Raw genomic sequence first — 21,912 nt, 5'->3', positions numbered from 1 at the left:
CCTGCTTGATGCTGTGGCTCACCTGGGCAGGTGGCAGTGTTGTTACAAAGGCGCGTCTCCCTCAGCGGCCCGCTGCACAGTGTGCCATATGGAGAGGACACACAGGAGCGAGTACGCACCTGCCAACCCTGCCCACACGTCAACGAACACACACTCCACTGAGACCACTCCTCGGCTGCTGGATCACCTATGACAGTAAGGGTAAAAGAGAGAAGGAAAACTATGAGAGCCTATGCCATGCTTAACAAGCTTTTAGTGCAGAGTGATTTAACAATTTTCTAACTTGAAACATTACATTAATAAATTTAATCACATAAGTAGCTTAGTTATAAATAAGAAAGACAATTTACCAAAGTTAAAGAAGCTAGTTGACTATTTGTGTCCCACTGACATTATATTTACAACTATGTTAAATAAAGTTAACAGACATTTTAATCACAAGTTGCTTGTCCTTTGCAGCAATATGTCGGCATGTTTCAGATAAATATTTTGTGGATAATCACAGGAAGTCACATTATCTGGAAAGAAAAATGTCAACTCATTATTATTTTCTTTATTTTCAATAATCACTTTTTAAAGTACAACCCTGTCACCCAAATTATACAGTGAAAGTAACCAAATTTTGTGTGTTCGCTAATTCTAGGCTAAAATCTCAAGCATGTTACTCCCAAGACCAAACGGCAGCAAATGCCAACAAAGAAATCTTGTAAAAATGAAACTGTTTCCTGGAATGAGTTGGAACATTTAAATGGTTTATTGAATGGTTAAATGGACACATTGTCATTGATTCAGTAGTCAAATACACTGTATGGGGAAAAGATTGTGGACACTTGACCATCACAACAATTATGTGTTTGTTGAACATCCCATTCCAGATTTATTCCCCCTTTATAATAACCTCCACTCTTTTGAGAAGGCATTCTATTAGATTTTGGAGCATGACTATGGGGATTTGTGCTCATTCAGCTAGAGCATTAGTGAGGTCAAGCACTGATGTTGAGCAACAAGGTCTGGGGTGCAGTCAGGGTTTCAGTTCATCCCAAAGGTGTTCAGTGGGGTTGAGGTCAGGGTCCTGTGCATGGTTTAACACCTTACTTTTTTTTTTTTTTGCAGGTCATTCTAGTTCTTCCACTCCAACCTTCACAAACCATGTCTTCATGGACCTTGCTTTGTACATAGGAGCATTGTCATGCTGAGCCTCTTAGTTCCAGTGAAGGGAAATTGTAATGCTACAGCATACACCGACATCCTATACAATTATGTGCTTCCAACTTTGTGAGAACAGTTTGGGGAAGAACCACATATGGGTGTGATGGTCAGGTGTCATCAAAACCACTGGCCTAAAAATGTATAGGAATATATTAGGAATTTAAAGAGCACCCTCTCAATAATAATTACGTATAATTAAGTTAAGTTAACTATAATTGCACCCTCATCATCCATTTACCATCCTGTTGGCTAAGTAGTTGCAAAGATGATCAAAATAATCATGTAATCAAAAGTATATAAATAGTTAATGTGAATTAGTTATGTAATCATACACACAAGGTCTTAATTAGGAAAGGCCAGCCTCCTCAAACCTCTGTAATCTGCTATCTGTTCAGAGAGATGAGAAGAGAACTGGGATGAAATAGGTTCATGTTTGTTTAAGATAATGGTAACAAAATCAAAGTTAATTTCATGACAATTAAACACATTGACTGTCGAACATATTGGCACTGAGTTTAAATTCACACCAGATAGGCAACTGTGAAATTCAATCCACACAGAACACAAGGTCTGCACGCTTCTGTTTTATCAAGAAAACTAAAGCCCAAATGTATACCAGTGTCACTGACACGAGAAATGGTGACAGACCAGTTGCAATTACAAAACATTTAACTATAAATATGTGTCATGCATTATTCAGTTTTGTATTTTTTCAACTTCATCTATGGCCTAAGAGATTTTGGTGTTACTCATGAATGATACATTTGCTGTACAATATGTTCAAAAACAGTGAAATGGGCTTGGGAATGGGATTTCCATCCATGTGCTAAAAACACATGTCCGCTGCCTTTGAGTGCGGATCTTACATAGGCACAGACATTTATGTATGTGTGTATATATATATATATATATATATATATATATATATATATATATATATATATATATATATATATTAGTAATAGTTCCCCATTACAGGAAACTATATACTGTAGTTGTGACTTGCATCAACTGTATGCATCCATGGACACCATGTGACTTGTGTCAACAGTTCAGGCTGGTGGAGGTGGTGACCATATCCAATATGGGCTCCATATTAACAATTGAGCATCATTGAATGTTACAACCCATAAAAGGATTGACGCTGATTCTTTATGGCCACAATTTCCCCATCCTATAATGGCTAATTCCAGCATGATGATCTGCCATGTCACAAAGCACAAATTGTCTCCAACTGGTTCCATGAGTTTAGTGTACTTTAGTGGCCTCCCCAGTCACCAAATCTGAATCTAACAGAACACCTTTGGGTAGAACAGGAGATTCACACATTAAATGTGCAGCTGAAAAATCTGCATCAATGCGCTGATGCAATCATGTTAACATGGACCAGAACGTCAAAGGAATGTATCAAAGACCTTCTGGAATCCCTGCCGTGATGAATTGAGGCTGTTCCGAGAGCAAAGTGGTGTGCTACCTAGAATCAGTGTGGGTTTTTTTTTTTTTTTTTTGGCGGGGGGCGATTTTAGATGTCAGTTGAGTGTATATGCTGTACTTGAAGGTCGGTAAATTTTAAACAGCTAATCTCTGAATTGCTTCCTTCCTGTTAAGGTCACCAAACACACAATTTTCAAAGATTCATGACCTGCATTTTCATCGAACTCTACATAGAAGTCCTAGTGCCAGACTTCTGTGCTCTGTTGATTAGGTTAGAGGGGAGAAAGTACACCAGTGTTAATTGGACTCGGCAGCTCTGAGAGGGGCCATATGCCCTGGGCCAAAGCTTTCTTTGCCTGTGTATGCCATCACGTTGCTTTGCCTCTCACTGTGCCTGGGGTAACTATACACAGCTTTCTTGGAGGTGGTATCAGGACACAGCCACACCAGCAGGGTAAGGTGTGCCAGCAGGCAATAATCTCCACAATCATCTGTCATTTCCAAAATGTCCTTGCGTGGAGGCAACATCACAGAATGACTGGCCAAATCAAATTAATTGCACGTCTTATAATCACATTACATGTTCATTTGCATGTGGGTGAGTCAGATCCTCATCTTACCCCCAGAGCCCAGGGGATAGAGGGATACTAGGATGTGTGAGCTTCACAAATGCGGTCTAGCATGTTGTTTTTTTTTTTGTTTTTTTTTCCCTCTCCAGGACATAGAGTGAGAAGACAAAGTACAGCTTTACCTGTTTGGGCTTGGAACACTCCTGGCTGGTCAGCTGATCTTGGCCTCTGGGTCTTGACCTTCTGCTCATCATCGTTAAAGTCTGAAACCAACAAACAACAGCAAATATCAATAGCTGTCAAATGCAACTATGCATATTCTTTATTGGATATGTAGGAAATGCTCACCTAAAAAATACTATATAACTAAAGCATGTTAACACGCATTCAAACTCAACACAGGGTTTACTTAAAGCTCTTTGTAATGTGGGTTTTCCTTAATCCCCTGCATGGATGTCATTGTTGTAAGTATTCCTAAATATTGATAAACTATGTAGTACAGTAACATTCCATTTGGGGCAGTTATGTTTATCTGCTCATGATTCCTCAATATTACAGAAATATTATGAGCTATGGAGGCCCATAACTACCTGCATCTCCAAGGCCGTTAGCCACAAACTTGCATACTAACTCTAGCTAGCTGTCTTAAATACAGTGTGAAGAACACAACTATTATAGTACATCGTTTCTCATGTGTGTATTTAAATTTTTTATCGGTGTATTTTGTCATTTAGCCTGTTAGCTAAAAAACAGAGCAGGACATATACACCACGAGTATAAACAAGTATAAATCTAGATATGAATCAAAATGACAAAAAATACAAATAAACATGCAAATAACAGCTTTTTTAGTCAATAGCTGGCAATCATGAGATCTCTAGCTAAACATGTTCACAACAATGATTCATAACAACTTCCACAACATGTGGATAAAGTGGATGACTATCATTCCTACCAAATTAGAGAACAAATAAGCGCTTTAGTTTTTCATCAAGAAAAAAAAAACCCTGAAATGCCAAAACACCTGAATCAATTTTCCTTTGAAACTATTATATTGCTCTTTTTCAATGCTATTGTATCATGCTTTTGTTTGGATTGTTTACTCACTCACGCTCTTTAATTCTGTCTCTCCCCTGATTAGCTCCCATCTCTAGTCACTCTGAAGTCATACTTCTTTGACGCCTTCTTTTGGCATACGATGATGATTGACATATCTGTGCTGGCGTATGTTATATGCCTGCAAATTTCCCACCAATTCTGACCTGACACCACTGACACAGTTCTGACTGTGAACTATTATTACAGAACTGTCACAACAACTCATAGCAGCTCGGGAATATCATATTATAAAAATAAAAATTCTACCCAGACTTTTTATTTTGTTGCAATTTTAACTAAAAATATCACATGGTGAATTCTAACATTTGTCTTAGTTTTATACATGTATTCTTGAAAAAAAAAAAAATAATAATAAGGAAACAACTATAAAAACACAACTATATGATTGCTGTCTGGTGCACTGAGAAATTAAATTAGAAATGTTTTAGTTCAGCTTTAGTTCAGTTGACCAGGATAGCTATCTGATATGGCTCTAATAGACCTACATTTAATTCCTCAATTAACCTTAATTGTTCACTGAAGGCCTTTAAGTGGATAAGAGGTTCATAAGAAACACCACTGGTGCTTTTCTATGGCACATGCAATTAATTAAATATACTGTGAACTGTATGTGGCTAATATTAGCTCATTCTAAAGATGACTTTAAGTGGATAATAATTGTCTCCATATATTTCATTCAGTATATGGGAAGGTTAATGCATATAATTTATGCATCCATTAGAAACCTGGGATTTTGTCTATGGACAAAATACTGAAGAATCATTTTTAATAAGAATAAAAAAAAACGGCTCTGCAGCGATCCTTCCTAATTACACTCACACAGTGAAACAGGGGATTACCAAGAAAAGGATAGGTATTTAACAAGAAGACAAAAACAAACAAAAAAAATGATGAAGCAACCACCTAGGCACTTTCTAAATTACCATTCAAAACATGCATTCAGATGTTAATATATATATAAATAAAGCATATATAAATAAATAATTTATTCAATATGATTTATATGTCAGAATGCTTGCGAACCTGAAGCTAAATCATTTTAGTCAAGAAACAGATCCACATGGAAATGTTGTTTGAATTGTACGTGTAACATTGAAGCATTATTTATAGATCAAAGGTTAAAAGTAACGTATAAGACTCTTAGAGTTCAATGCTTGTCATCACTACAACTAACTGTCAGTATTACCTTAAAATAAAATTATTCATGTCTTGATGGAACCAAAACTACAGCTTTTATAAAAATAAAAATAAAATAAAATAAATAAATTAAAAGATCTTAGAGCAGAGGCTAAAGTTAAGATTAGATTTAGGTGTATGCATATAATATATTAGCTACACTGACAGTTATGTAAGTGGAAGGTCCTCATAAGGATATTAAGACAAATGTGTGAGTGTATGTGTGTGTGCATGCATGTGTACTAAGATGGGGCTGAGGATGAGATACATTGTATTATTGTTCTCCATTTAATTAAAAAATCTTTAAGTCAATTTGATTTTATTTTATTGGGTGTAAAAGAAAGAAGATAAAGAAATCAGTCTCTCTCTCTCTCTCTCTCTCTCTCTCTCTCTCTCTCTCTCTCTCACACACACACACACACACACACACACACAATTATTAATAATAAGTGTTGATAAAGTATGGGTTTTAATTAACTTTTCAGGCATGCATAGTTTTAGCCTTTTTTCTTCTATTCATCATCTGGGATCAAATTAGTAAAAAAAATTCTAAATCTCTGATTCCACTCTATATTGTAAATAAACTGCCTGTAGTGACCTCCACCAGTCCATTTACACAAGTCTACGTAAGAAGAATTACAGAAATGTGTTGAAGAAAATCAGACTAAATTTGTAAAATCAATGGCACATTTGCTCTTTTCTACTCAACCTCATTAGACTTTAGGCAAACACACTGAGACTGCATTTGGCATGGCCATCGTTGCAGAAAGCACTTGGGAAAAGATCAAATACTAATTGACCTCTTTCACGTTTCAGCTACACAAAGACAAACTGAGTAGTTACTGGATCTGAAAAGGGGCCTTCAGTGAAAATGCCACAACATTAAAACTCTAAAGATTAATAACAGAAGCAAAACAGTTTCACTGCAATGCTGCGATTTTTCCAAATTTAAAATTTCCAACTATTTTTTTTTAAAGAAACAAAGTCTAGCTAAGAGAAATATGTAAGAAACTGGAGAAAAGACCAAAAATATAAAAAGCACAAATTTTAGTGAAGTTACTGGGGAAGAGTATGGCTTGTGTCATTATAAGTATTAGACTATATCACCATTCTATGGGTTATACCAATTTGAATAATAATAATAATAATAATAATAATAATAATAATAATAATAATAATAAATAAATAAATAAATAAATAAATAAATAAATAAATACATAAATAATAGTTTAGCATATGTTACAATTATATTACATTGTATATGTTACATAATTTTCTTCTTTACTGTCTGCCTCTGCATGCGACATGTTAGCGTAGATTTAAGTATTATTGTAATCAGCTTATTCATTTATTATATCTTATTTTAAGGCTCCATGACAACCTGAAAGAAATCTATCATTATACATACCACACTATCATTACTGACAAAGTGAAGCATGATGATAGTAGCATCAAGTTGAAACTTAACATTGGCCTCTTGGTTTTTTTGCCCTCTGTCCTTGGTCACTGACTTCTGATCAACAACTTCGTCTAGGCACAGTAGCTCAGACGGATTAAAGATGATATTAAATGTTGTGCTGTGGTAAATTCAAAGTTTGGGATGTAACCAAACAATGAATAATACTTTTCCAGAACTTTTTCCTGGAACTGATAACTCCTTGGTCTTCATAATGCTGTTTGTTTATGTATGTTCTCTAACAATCTCTATAGGCGAGTTTGGACTCCATGCATTTAATAATGTGACTTATGATGGTAATTTAATGTGACTCAATGGAGGTAGTTTTTTTAAAACTAGATTCATGGTATGTAATCTCAATTAAGTCCACTTCAGTTCTAGTTTGAAACATGACAAAAGATTTCTAGTTCAATTGTGGTGAATGCTTATACAAGACGCTTTATTTAGGCACAATTATTAGGTCATGGTGCACATGAAAAGTATTTGCATTAAAATTTAAAACATTAAAATTGAAATTGCTCCAATTAATTTATAATTGACTATAAATACTGAACTTTTACAACTACTAGCACATTTGTTCACTTCTTTACCAACATCTGTACAAAAAGATCAAGTATTAGATGACCTCATTCTCAATTAATTGAAATAAAACAAATACCAGTGGTTGATGGTATTTGTGACTCTTTTCACTCATGACTCTTTTCTTACATGAACATAGGTAAGATATCCACTTAGCTCTTTCTTATTTTTAGCTACATCTTGAGCATCAGGGAATGTTTGCACCTTTTGTAATAGTTGTGTATGAGTCCCTCAGTTGTTCTGTGTGCAAAGATGGATTTCAACATCATATAGCCACTATTGGAAAGGGTTCAACTAAGAACAATTTCTGAAGAACAGTGGGCAGTTTAAATGCTCAGGACAAACAAGGGACTCATGAACAACTATCACAAAACATAAACACAGTCGTTGATCACCCAGGTAATGACACACAGTATTAATAATCAAGCATAATGTAAACTTTTGAATTGATTCATATGTGTAAATTCAGGTGTTATTATTGTGTCTTGTGGACTATATGTAAACATTTGTTATGTGAAATAGTTTATTCAGGGCAGTACTAAATAGAAAACAGCATGCAATTTTTATGATCACTCTTATTTTAAGAAAATTTTTAACATTTTGAACATTCTGCAAGGTGTATGTAAACTTATGACCTCAACTGTATACTTTCTCCACATGTACATGTGTTCATGCAGGTGCCATGCAAGCTGCAATTTTCACATACTCAATTGCATATCTAATTGCACATATTGAAAATTAAAAGTGCTCTCCGCATGTCAAAGCCAAATCATCTCTATGCATCTAGTTTCCAAGTCAAAGTGTAATGTTTAGCAATTTCAAGCACAGTGATTTTAAAACACACTGACGAACTCTTTTTTTTTTTCTTGCAGTTTTGTTGTCATGATATGAATTTCAAACTGAAAAGTTTGACCTTAGATTTAAATGTAAGTAGTAATCGAGAAAATCTGGAGTGGCTCTCAAAACAGACCTTTCAGTTTGTTTAAGGGGTTTTTTCAAATTCAAACACTTACTTCAAAAGGAAAATCGTTGGTGTTAATACTCAATAACAGTCTAGAATAGTATATGAGTATACGCAATTTGAGACACAACACTAGGTTGTTTATTCAGTTGTGGACACAGAGTCTCATGGTGCTATAGTGCCTTCACTATTTACATTGGTATTGAACCAGGCGAACATGTCACATTAATTTATGAGGAAGTGCACAAGCAACATGCCAAATGCCTGAAGGATACATGTGGCAACCACTTTGCATACGCAAAGTTAACAGCAATAATTAATCAGCTTTTACTCATTGTGTAAACAATACAGATAACAGTGGAAGCATTTTCAATTACATTTACTGTGTATTTTGCTTTTATGATGTAGTTGGTAGTCTAGTCAGGGTGGTGTCATGACATTTGGTTAAATTGGAAGATTTAGTCAATACCATGTTAAACTGTTTGTTCTTTGATTAGGTCTTGCTTTGTGGCAAAGCTGAGCGTAATTAAGAGGCAAATATATATATATATATATATATATATATATATATATATATATATATATATATATATATACACACACACACACACATATATATATATATATATATATATATATATATATATATATATATATATATATATATATATATATATATATATCCTTCCATTTAAATTGCTTTATTTACTCGTAATGGAAACTCACTCATCCAAGTGAAACACCAGCTTCACACTAAATGTTACTTATTTATTAATTTTGTTAGTTGTTTTTCATTCAGAAACTGGATTGAATGTGGGTGAGATGACATATTTAGCTGAAATCGATCATCATTATTAGCTTTTCTCATTAAAATTGGAGCTTGTGTTATACATATTAAAACTTTCATCACATGTACTATAATCGAAATTAATTTACTATACGAATGGTACAACTGATTACCCCCACTCAAAGTCTCTAGACTTTAGGCAAACACAGATCATATGACTTACAGTGGGGGAAATAAAGATCTCCAATGAGTCTATTCACATGAAATTTTCACCAGACATCAGTATTAACTCAAGAACTCTGGAAATATAAAGAATTCACAACATTAAAGTCAATAAATAAAGTTATTGTAATAAAGTGGAATGACACAGGAAAGAAGTATTGAACACACTAAGAAAAAGTAGTTCTCCAAAGCAAGGTAAGGCAAGGAACCAGCTGAAATCCATAAGTAGTTAAATAGTAATTATACCTCGTATCTGTGCAAATTAATATCAGCTGGGTTAGTAAACTGATGGCCTATAAAACGGTTTTTCGTTACCAAGGTTTCACACAAGAAACATCTCATGATGGGTAAAAGCAAAAAGCTCTCCCAAAACTTTCAGAACCTTATTGTTGCGAAACATATTGATGGAATTGGATACAGACGTATTTCAAAACTTCTGAATCTTCCAGTAAGCAACATTGCAGCCATTATCCGCAAGTGGAAGCAACATTACGCTGTCATCAACCGGCCACGCACAGGAGCTCCTGACAAGGGACTCAGAAGAATAGTCAGAAGAGTAGCCCAAGAGCCACTCAGAAAGAGCTCCAGAAACACTTGGAAGCAGCAGGTGCCATTGTCACAGAGAAAACAATAGGCAATGCACTCCACTGCTCACGCTCACTCCGTAAGACTCCATTAATAAAGAAAAGATGTTAAAGCTTGTTTAAAGTTTGCTACAACTCATTTGGACAAGCCTATGATATACTGGGAGAGTGTAGTCTGGTCAGTTGAACTTTTTGGCTGTCATACTACACACCATGTTTGTAGAAGAAATGGCACTCCACGTTGTGGGGCTGTTTTTCATCACATGGTACTGGCAGACTTCATATAATTGAAGGAATGATGAATGGAGCCCTTTACCGGGAGATTCTTGAGAAGAATCTGCTGCATTCCACCAGAATGATGAAGATGAGACGTGGGGGGATCTTCCAGCAGGACAACAATCCAAAGCATACAGCAAAGGAAACGCTCAATTGGTTTCAGAGAAAAAAAAAAATCAAGGTGTTAGAATGGCCCAGTCAATCACCTGACTTGAATCCAATTGAACAAGATTTAAAGGCAATATGTTTAGAAGAATGGACCAAAATCACACCTGAATACTGCGACCGATTAATTTCTTCATACAGGAAGCGTCTTGAATCTGTCATTATAAACAAAGGCTTCTCCACTAAGTATAAAATAAATTTCATTTAGCATGTTCACTACTTTTTTCCTGTGTCATTCCACTTTATTAAACATAACTTTATTTGTGGACTTTAATGTTGTGAATTCTTTATATTTCCGGATTTCTTGAGTTAATACTGATTAAACATTTTTACTGAAATTTTTTTTGACATGTCCAATACTTATTTCCTCCACTGTACGTGGGTACAAAATTCTTTACAGAAAAATGTTGTGTTCATATATCAACTACTGGCCTCATTCACTCGTCATTTTATAATTCAAACACAAACTGAGGAAAGGCTGACTTTGCAGAAATAACTCATGTGAGCCTTCAGGAAATTTAAATGTTCCGATTGCAATATAAGCAAGCGAATTTAGTAGTAATCTCTACTTTGCAGTGAATTAAAAACTGGTTTTAAAAATGTATAAGAAATGTATAAGGAGAACACAGAGAACATGTTTAAAAATAGATTGTACATAATCACTTACTGATATTAATGTGAATCAGTTAAGAAAGTGGTAGGTCATCAGTCATTTTTTTGGATACCCCATTTGTTAGGACATTACACTTGCATCAGGGTTCCTGCCTCTCTACTTGTAGATAAACCTCTTAGGAAAAAAATGCATGAGTTATCATGAAATGACTTGAGAGCCATGATTTGATTCTGCATATTTGCGGCTCTTACTTTGAAACAGAAAGTCAGAGTGACAGCTTGTTGAGGTGTTTAACTGATTTGCAGAGCAGCCTCCAAGATATGCCACAACCCCACTGAAGCGAAACAAACTTTACAATAGCTTAGCAATCTAGCTAAATATGGAGAAAAGTAATGAGTTTAACATGACTTTAACTGTGGAGGATTTCTCACCACTGCCTTCACCCACACCTGTCAACTTTAATGAGGATGAAGTCATAGACGACGAGATGCTGTGTGTTTTTAGAGTTAGGTGGTACATGTTTGAGATAAGGTTGACCATCAGAGGTGCCTGTGGTGAGGGTGAGCTACAGGGTCATCACCGGGAGGCATCTGACACATCTGAAAATAGGCTTACAATGAAAAAAATATATAATTTTTTTTGTCTAGATATGTGGTGCTTGAAAGTTTGTGATCCCTTTTCTCCATTTCTGCATAAATATGACCTAAAACATTATCAGGTTTTCACACAAAAGTCCTAAAAGTAGATAAAGAGAACCCAATTAAACAAATGAGACACAAATTTTATACTTGGTCATTTATTTATTGAGGAAAACAAGCCAATAGTACATATTAAGACATAATCCACAGTTTGTCACTCCTTTAAATCACTGCAACAGAGCACTGGACTGGGTGCTTTTTCCTGGATTGGTAGTTTTACAAAAAAAAAAAAAAAAAGAGCAAAATGTATTATTTGATCTTATCTTATCTCAGACACATGTTAGTATGAGAGCTGGAGTGTATTTCAAGCTTCTTGGTTTCAAAGGATGAGAAAATGCTTAAAAATGTGACCTTTTTGTGCTTAAAGCCAGGCAAAACCATTTTCAGGGTAATGGTGGAAATAAAAATCACTGCAACCCAAAATAAAAGAAAAAATAACAGCAGTTTCTGAAATATTCAAACCACCTGGTCTGGCAGGAACAACCATGCCACAGTCAATCCCGCCAAAAGCAAAATTTTTCTCCAATCTGTTATTTGATGTGAACATTAACTGAGGTTCTTGACCTGTATTTTCATGATTTTATGCATTGCATTGATACCACATGATTTGATAACTGGATCGTTGCATGAATGAGAGACCAGGAAATCAGAGAACCCACACTGAAAAAAAAAGTTGGTTACTCAGGAAAATTGTTTATGAAAAAAAAATTAACCTAGCGTTTTTGTAAAAATGAAACCATCATTTTCTTGAAAAACAACCAATTTGCTGAGTTACAATTAACCACTCAACTTGATTGGTGTTGTATTAGCACCCTCTTTACTAGAGTTTGACCAAAACATTTAAGTATCTATGCACATACTATGGTGGGGTATTGAGCAAACTTCTTAATCTTGTTCTTATATTTTATTATAAATTCCTGTATAGCAATGTAAGAAACTAAGGGGCATTTATACAGGAAACTAAGGAGACACTGAGCAACAGGTGAGTAAAATTAATAACCATTCGGGTTTATTCGGCATGGCTGAGAGAGGGTGTGGTTTTGGGCAGGAGATCCTGGTAGCCCTCGAACTAGGCTTATTCCATTAATTATGAAATATTAAACAGTTATTATCTCGCTGTGGATGTGGATTGCCAGAGTCATGACACATTGCATGATGTGACACTTACGTGATGCTGCCAACTTGGGTTAACAGATGGACTGAAATAATGATTAGCATTTTGGGGGGTTTTTGAACAGTAGTTTTACCCAACATATCAATACTGCCATTGTTTTTGTTTGTTTGTTTGTTTGTTTGTTTGTTTTTGTTTTTTTGTCCTGAGTGTTTTGCAGTATGCATGAGTGATCATTGACATTGGTGCTTAACCAAAATTAGTGCTTTAAAAGAATAAATCATAAAATCTTAGAGCCTAATTTAGAAAAGCCCTTGGTTGAAACATCCATCAAAGTGCTTTGCATAAACTTTAATTGTCACCCCAACAAAATAAGTGAGTTACAAGTAAAGAGGTTTTCTGCTATGTTCCCAGTACCAAGAGATATGTTGAAAGTATTGCATATGGTAAGCAGGCATACAATACAGATAAACTAAATAGAGATTAGTTTAATAAACACCAGATTGTTTCTTTAGGAACAGGAAACAGGGCCATGTTTTATTGCTCTTTACAATGTCAGCTATTTCATTGTCCTGTATTTTGGGTTGCTTTTTAATTTTTTTCCCTATTGCTCACCATAACCCTGAAAATGGTTTTGCCTTGATAGCAGCACAAACAAAGGTCAAATATTTATGCATTTTCTCACCTACTCAAACCAAGGAGCTTGAAATACACTCCAGCTCTCATACTACCATGTATCAGAGATATGATATAGATCAAATAATACATTTTGTTCTCTCTCTCTCTCTCTCTCTCTCTCTCTCTCTCTCTCTCTCTCTCTCTCTCTCTCTCTCTCTCTCTTTTGCAAGAGAATTGATTGTTTGTGCCTTAGGAGCTAGTTTGAGTATTTCAGAAACTGCTTATGTCCTGGTAATTTCACATACACCAGTCTATAGTGTGCAGCAGTTCTGTGAGTGAAAATGCCTTGTTGATGAGAGAGGTCAGAGGAGAAAGGCCACACAGAAGCTGACTGTACATCTACCATAACATAAATAACACTCTTTATAACCGTGATGAGCAGAAAAGCATCTCAGAAAACACAACATCAAACCTTGAGTTAGATGGGCTATAACAGCAGAAGACCACATCAGGCCTCACTCCAAAAGAGCCAGCTGTCAGCCAAAAAACAGAGAACTGAGCTCACTAAAACTGGGCAGTTGAAGATTGGAAGAAGACCAGGTAAAGGTTTTCCAGTCTTCAACTGTCCAGTTTTGGTGTGAGGGGAGACTGGCTAGAAAAAAAAAAAAAAAAGAATAATCCCAAAGTCAATGCTGAACACCTTGTATACTCCTAAGAGTTCGCATACAGAATCCCCAGGTTTTTATGTTGACTACATACATATATTTTCAACTTCCAGTGTTTTTCAACACCCAGTTTGTGTGTGCATGTGTGTGTGTTTCCACAGCTAACAGTTTAACCAGTAATTGAAAGGCCTCATTATCGTCATCCCCCCCCACACACACACACCACACACACACACACTGACACACACACACGCATACACACACACACACACACACACACACACACACACACACACACACACACACACACACACACACAAAACACCTCCCAGTTTGTTCTCATGCTTGAAATGAATTAAAGCTGTTAGCTCAAATTGAAGCCCTTTAATTGCTCTAGCCTTAGGGATGTATTATTTGTTGATGCTCAAGTGGGCTGCTTCTTCTAAGTACTCACTCATCCATCCTACACAATCAATATACACTCTCAGTCTTAAGGACACTGGCTTTCCTCATTCATTACTGACTAAAAGCGTTATAGAACATTGTTATACTCTAAAGTGCCACAGCAGTGTACAGTAATATCATTTTGGGTGTAAGATTCACCCCATGTGTAGTTGCAATAGCCATCATGTGCAGGTCATTTCAGTGTTGGATGGTCAATTTAGTTTGAAATATGGATCCAAACTTTTCCTTTTGAACATAAAATGGCCTAACGGCCCAATACACGCAACATGTTCCAATCGGCATAGCAAAGAAAGTTTACACAAGAAAAGTGTAAGGAAAAGTTTATACAATATTATAACAAATGCTACTTTTCCAGAATATCCCACCAGTCGCATCCCTGCTGAAGAAAAATCAATATAAACCATAGCAGAAATTCGAATGGGTTCGACTGCAAATACCACTACAAACCATCAGCTGTTAACCATTAACACCATTCCCAAATGGTTTTCATTATGTAGTAGGATGTAGGTCCTTAATGGTATCCACTAGATTTAACATCCCACCAATAGAAGACAATAAATTACCAGTAGAGACCCACAGGTACCATTACAGTTTTCATTTAAAGCAATACAATTCCCATTATGACCATTCAAACCATTACAAATTCTATGAGGGTTTCTCGTGTTTTATTTAAATTTTTTTTGTTTTGTTTTGTTTTGTTTTTTCCCCCAGCAGGGATGTTCAACAGGAATTTGCATCATCTACATTTCCTGAAGATTCTAGAAAGAAGAAAAATTCTCTAAATCATTTTTTCCCCTTTATTTTCAATATATTTCATATATTATAATTATATAGAAGTACAACCATGTTATACAAATTATAGACTGAAATTATTTTTTTCCATTTAAATACATTTTATTTATTTATTTTAAATAATAATTTTGAGTTCTTAAATAGAATGTCCTTAATGTCCTCATGCTATTAGTATGGATGCTATTTTCTGTATTTGGTAATTCTATGCTAAAAATAAATCTTAACCTTGTTACTATTTTAAGAGCAGAATGCAGCCTTGTAAAATATTAGATATGATTGCTTGAAATAAGTTGAATAGTTATATGCATGCTTTCATAGATTCAGTGTTGTACAATCCTAGCAACAACAAGTGCTAATTACCTATTGTGAAGTCTTGCTCCGGGATTTTGCTTGCGATATTTCTAAACCATTTACAGTATATAACCTCAGGTTATAACCTTAGGTTAACCTCAGTTTTAACCCCTGTCCTAGTTCATGCAAGTTTGCAGATCTGACCTATTGTCTCTATACTACTACTACTACTACTACTACTACTAATAATAATAATAATAATAATAATAATAATAATAATAATAATAGTAATCATCATCATCATCATCATCATTCAAACAAGTGTCACCTAATTAGTGAAAAATAATGTAACACAGAACCCATAATGTGTCACTCGCTATTTTATCATAAAAAAAAATTCTGTTCACGTTTGATATGTCGACAGTGGGCAGGCAGTACGATCGAGTCACACATCTAACACTTCTCAACACACATTTAATCCTTTATGAGGTTCTTATGCTGCTGTAAATAGTACACACAATCACATAAATACAAACACTATTTATCTTGTGCTGTTAGACCATAAAAGAAGCATGATCAAGTCATACAGATATAAATTTGACACGACAAACAACAGCATGACCAAGTGAAAGGATGAAGAGAGATGAAGAGATTGTTACACAGCTTCAGTTCCTGTTAGAATGATGTGGAGCTTTAATGAAGCACACAGTTAAAGACCCATTCCCTTACGTTAACTGTGTGTATACAAAAAAACAGAAAACTAGTTCAAGACCAAAATGGAACAGATGTACAGGGTTCTGCAAGATTCATTCATTCATTCTTTCTTTCTTTCTTCTTTCCATCCATCCATCCTTCTTTCCCCTTTGCTTTTCCTTACTTTTTGTTCTTCCTTGCTTTATTTTGTTCATTTCTTTCTTGATTGCTTTGCATTATTTGCATTATTCTTTCTATCTTCCCTTTACATTTTCTTTTCTTTTCTTATTGGTCTTTCTTGTTTTCCTTCTTCCATTTTCTTACTTGCTTTGCATCTTCTTTCCTTCCATCCATCCCTTTTGCGTTTCTTTTTGTTCTTTCTTGCTTTCTTGATGACTTGCTTTACATTTTTCCTACCACCTTCCATTCCCCTCAATCATTTACTATGTCAATTACTTAATTGTAGAACAATAAATGTAATTTTTTTTTTTTTTTTTTTTTTTTTTACCATTTCTTTCTTTCATTCTTTGACTTTAATAATAAACACAGCTTCAGAGACCCATGATTCCACCGAACTGCCCACAGGTGTGAAAGAGTTTGTGAGTGTGTGCATGATGCTTGGTAATACACTGTAATGCCATCCAGGCCTTACACCTTGTTTTCCCAGGATAGACTCTGGAGCCACCCTGACCCCGAACAGGATAAAGCGCAAAATGAAAATGAATGATTAAATATTCTTTTTCAAGGGCTGTAATGGTTATGATGAGGGCTTTAGAAGTTTCTACTGGACTCACACTATTTATTCTGTCCTTATTCTGCCTGGTCCAGAAATACTGCTCCTTCAGCATTATATTGCACAAATATGCATGCATTTATTGCTTTATGCACTTTGTCACACGACCAACCTTGTGAATATTATGTTATCAAGTGAGAGAGAGAGAGAGGTATAAAAACTGCTTTCATGCTTTCAGCTGGACAAAGATTGGCGCTAAGAAAGAGGATTTAGAGCTTTGCTAGTTTGAGCCAAAGTCGCTCTTTGTTGAACAAGGGCAGGATAGATTTTGAGAACGGGAGGTAGTGAGAGGAAGAAATGGAGAAAGAGGGGAGAGGGAGATAAAATGACAACGAAAACCGAAAGTGAAAGAAATAGACACAGGCAAAATGTATCTCTTTTTTCCAGGTGTGTGTGTGTATATGTGTGTGTGTGTGTGTGTGTGTGTGTGTGTGTACGTACTGTGGGGCTGAGTCTATGATATCCGTGTATTTGGCTTGCACACAGGTGATGCAATACATGGTCATTGCAATATGTGTGTGTGTGTGTGTGAGGAACAAAATACATATTTCATAAGCTCTCTATTAAAATCCACTACCACAAGCTATTACCATTTTTTGCATAATGTATTTTTACTGTATTATTATTAAATTACTGTATTTATTCATTGTCATGTTACACTATGTGCAAATGCAAGAAAAAGGCCATTTATTTTCGGCCAATATCTAACGGAAGGATTGCTATTTATTTTTCAGTAGGGTAGAATCAGACCAGTTTATATGCTGAAAATTAAACCAGCCATTTTATTGTATAAATAAATGCAGCACATTTTGCAATGGGATTTGAATTATGTCTCAAATCGTGATCAAATGTTTGCTCATATGGGGAACACAATCACACACACACACACACACACACACACACACACACACACACACACACACACACACACACATTTGAATTAGCTTGCTCTAAAAATCTCTGAATACAATCCAGGAAATGCTGACAAAAAATGTTAGCAGTGGTTTTTTTTTTTTACAAACAAAATGCAGATAATTTTGGTGTTTTATATACCCTCTATGCCTGTTTTTGACAAACTGGAACAAAAAAAACAATTAGATGTAATTTTGCTAGTTTTTCCAATTTAATTATGTTTCTTGTTCAACAAGATACTAATAATCAATTTCAAAATACTTTAATATTAACACATTTTAATTAATTAAAGTCAACTATAAATAATTAAGACTGCATTTCATCCAGGGATGGGAGCTTGAATCCCACCTCCACCTTGTGTGTGCGTGGAGTTTGCATGTTCTCCCCATGCTTCAGGGGTTTCCTCCGGGTACTCTGGTTTCCACCCCAGTCCAAAGACATGCACTGTAGGCTGATTAGCATTTCCAAATTGTCCATAGTGTGTGAATATGTGTGCTATTGTCACACAAGTGTCCCCCTCACCTTGTACTCCGAGTCCCCTGAGATAGGCTCCAGGCTCCCCATGACCCTGTGTAGGATAAGTGGTACAGAAGATGGATGGATGGATGGAAGCCTGCATTGCTTGAGGTTCTGACTGCGCATGCCCAATGTCATTTGCCATAAAAGCCATTTTCTCCACCTTGGCATATTGATCCTGCAGTGTAGATGTGGCTTGTGAACTCAATTTGCATATGGGTCTGAGGAACTTTAAAATGATTCAATATGTCTTGTTTTGTGTTGGTTAAGGCACAAGGCTATTGTGTTATGAAATGTTTTGCAATATCAAGTACTTTAGTAAAATGTTCTTAGTTAACTCTCATTGTGTTTTTCAGTCATCTGTATGTTTGCAGGACATTGGTAAATAGTTATGCTGGGGTTTGCCTGTTCAGTCTGGTCTCATTACAGTACTATTTTCTTACAAGCAACCCAAGGTGTATATATATATCCATCCATCTTCTACCGCTTACTCCTTTTCAGGGTCACGGGGAACCTGGAGCCTATCCCAGGGAGCATTGAGCACAAGGCGGGGTACACCGTGGACAGGGTGCCAGTCCATTGCAGGGCACTATATGTATATATATATATATATATATATATATATATATACACACACAGTATCTCACAAAACCGAGTACACCCCTCACATTTTTGTAATATTTGATTATATCTTTTCATGTGACAACACTGAAGAAATGACACTTTGCTACATTGTAAAGTAGTGAGTGTACAGCTTGTGTAACAGTGTAAATTTGCTGTCCCCTCAAAATAACTCAACACACAGCCATTAATGTCTAAACCGCTGGCAACAAAAGTGAGTACACCCCTAAGTGAAAATGTCCAAATTGGAGCCAATTAGCCATTCTCGCTCCCCGGTGTCATGTGACTTGTTAGTGTTACAAGGTCTCAGGTGTGAATGGAGAGCAGGTGTGTTAAATTTGCTGTCATCGCTCTCACACTCCCTCATACTGGTCACTGGAAGTTCAACATGGCACCTCATGGCAAAGAACTCTCTGAGGATCTGAAAAAAAGAATTGTTGCTCTACATAAAGATGGCCTAGGCTATATGAAGATTGCCAAGAACCTGACACTGAGCTGCAGCGCGGTGGCCAAGACCATACAGCGGTTTAACAGGACAGGTTCCACTCAGAACAGGCCTCGCCATGGTCTACCAAAGAAGTTGAGTACATGTGCTCAGCGTCATATCCAGAGGTTGTGTTTGGGAAATAGACGTATGAGTGCTGCCAGCATTGCTGCAGAGGTTGAAGGGGTGGGGGGTCAGCCTGTCAGTGCTCAGACCATATGCCGCACACTGCATCAAATTGGTCTGCATGGCTGTCGTCCCAGAGGGAAGCCTCTTCTAAAGATGATGCACAAGAAAGCCTGCAAACAGTTTGCTGAAGACAAGCAGACTAAGGACATGGATTACTGGAACCATGTCCTGTGGTCTGATGAGACCACGATAAATTTACTTGGTTCAGATGGTGTCAAGCGTGTGTGGCAGCAACCAGGTGAGGAGTACAAAGACAAGTGTGTCTTGCCTACAGTCAAGCATGGTGGTGGGAGTGTCATGGTCTGGGGCTGCATGAGTGCTGCTGGCACTGGGGAGCTACAGTTCATTGAGGAAACCATGAATGCCAACATGTACTGTGACATACTGAAGCAGAGCATGATCCCTCCCTTCGGAGACTGTGCCACAGGGCAGTATTCCAGCATGATAACGACCCCAAACATGCCTACAAGACGACCATTGCCTTGCTAAAGAAGCTGAGGGTGAAGGTGATGGATTAAACCCTATTGAGCATCTGTGGGGCATCCTCAAACAGAAGGTGAAGGAGCACAAGGTCTCTAACGTCCAACAGCTCCGTGATGTTGTCATGGAGGAGTGGAAGAGGACTCCAGTGGCAACCTGTGAAGTTCTGGTGAACTCCATGTCCAAGAGGGTTAAGGCAGTGCTCGAAAATAATGGTGGCCACAAAAAATATTGACACTTTGGGCCCAATTTGGACATTTTCACTTAGGGGTGTACTCACTTTTGTTGTCAGCGATTTTGACATTAATGACTGTGTGTTGAGTTATTTTGAGGGGACAGCAAATTTACACTGTTATACAAGCTGTACACTCACTACTTTACATTGTAGCAAAGTGTCATTTCTTCAGTGTTATCACATGAAAAGTTACAATCAAATATTTACAAAAATGTGAGGGGTGTACTCACTTTTGTGAGATTTTATATATATATATATATATATATATATATATATATATATATATATATATATATATATATATATATATATATATATATATATATATATATATATATATATATATATATATATATTTATATATATATATATATATATATATATATATATATATATTTATATATATATATATATATATATATATATATATATATATATATATATATATATATATATATAATTTATTTATTATTTATTTCAGTACACGCAGGTTTTACAGTCAATAAACGTTTCCCCAATTCAAATAGATATACAGTATGGTGTTTACCAGAGATGGAAACTCGAGTCTGTGACTTTGATTCGAGTCGCACTTAAGTCGCAAACAAAATTACTTGCGACTTAACTTCGACTTGTGAACGACTGACTCGAGACATGACTTGGACTTGAAGACAGAGACTCGTGAAAAACACAAGTCATTTTGGTTTGGCATTCCTGATTACGTTCTCTCTTTACCAACCCACATGACAGCATCAAACACCACATTCTTCTATTCATTTCTCATTCATTCATTCCCTATCGGTATGTGCTGCAGAAGCAAATATTACAACACTTCATCTCTAAATACACCAAGCCAGCATTATTATATGCACGCGTGATGCATCTGAATGCGCGTGTTCATCACCCATTGGAAAAGTGCTGTTATATAAATCAACAACAAACAATAACAATATAGCCAAGTCTTACCTTGTGATAATCTTCATGTCATTTAATTTGAACAGCAATCAATTAATCCAAAGGGAAACTGTGGTGTTACACCATGTCTGAGATTTCCCCTCGTGCTGAGGGCGAGGAACATTTAGCGTATATGAACTGCCCAAAGCTTGACAGTGCTGTTCAGTGACTGTTTACTTTTGGCATGTGTGTTTTGTTTTTTATTTTCTTTCCTGTCTCCACCCCGCTGTGTTATTAGTTATTTCCTA

General features: G+C 36.0%; 1 protein-coding gene across 10 annotated transcripts in view; it reads right to left on the bottom strand.

Moving 5' to 3' along the window:
• Positions 1-21,912, bottom strand: part of adgrb2 (adhesion G protein-coupled receptor B2) — a 442,839-nt gene that overhangs the window by 239,906 nt on the left and 181,021 nt on the right. For all 10 annotated transcript variants that reach the window (XM_047158788.2, XM_047158787.2, XM_047158793.2 and 7 more), the window contains 2 exons: positions 3,395-3,475; positions 2-187 (listed from right to left, as the gene is read on the bottom strand). In XM_047158788.2, coding sequence (XP_047014744.1) covers positions 2-187; positions 3,395-3,475 — 267 coding nt within the window. The remainder of the gene's footprint in view (position 1; positions 188-3,394; positions 3,476-21,912) is intronic.

This window comes from Ictalurus punctatus, chromosome 12 (genome assembly GCF_001660625.3).
Source record: "Ictalurus punctatus breed USDA103 chromosome 12, Coco_2.0, whole genome shotgun sequence".
Taxonomy (NCBI): Eukaryota; Metazoa; Chordata; class Actinopteri; order Siluriformes; family Ictaluridae; genus Ictalurus; species Ictalurus punctatus.
Note: the sequence above shows the minus strand (reverse complement) of the source record. Positions and strands in the feature narration are given on the sequence as shown.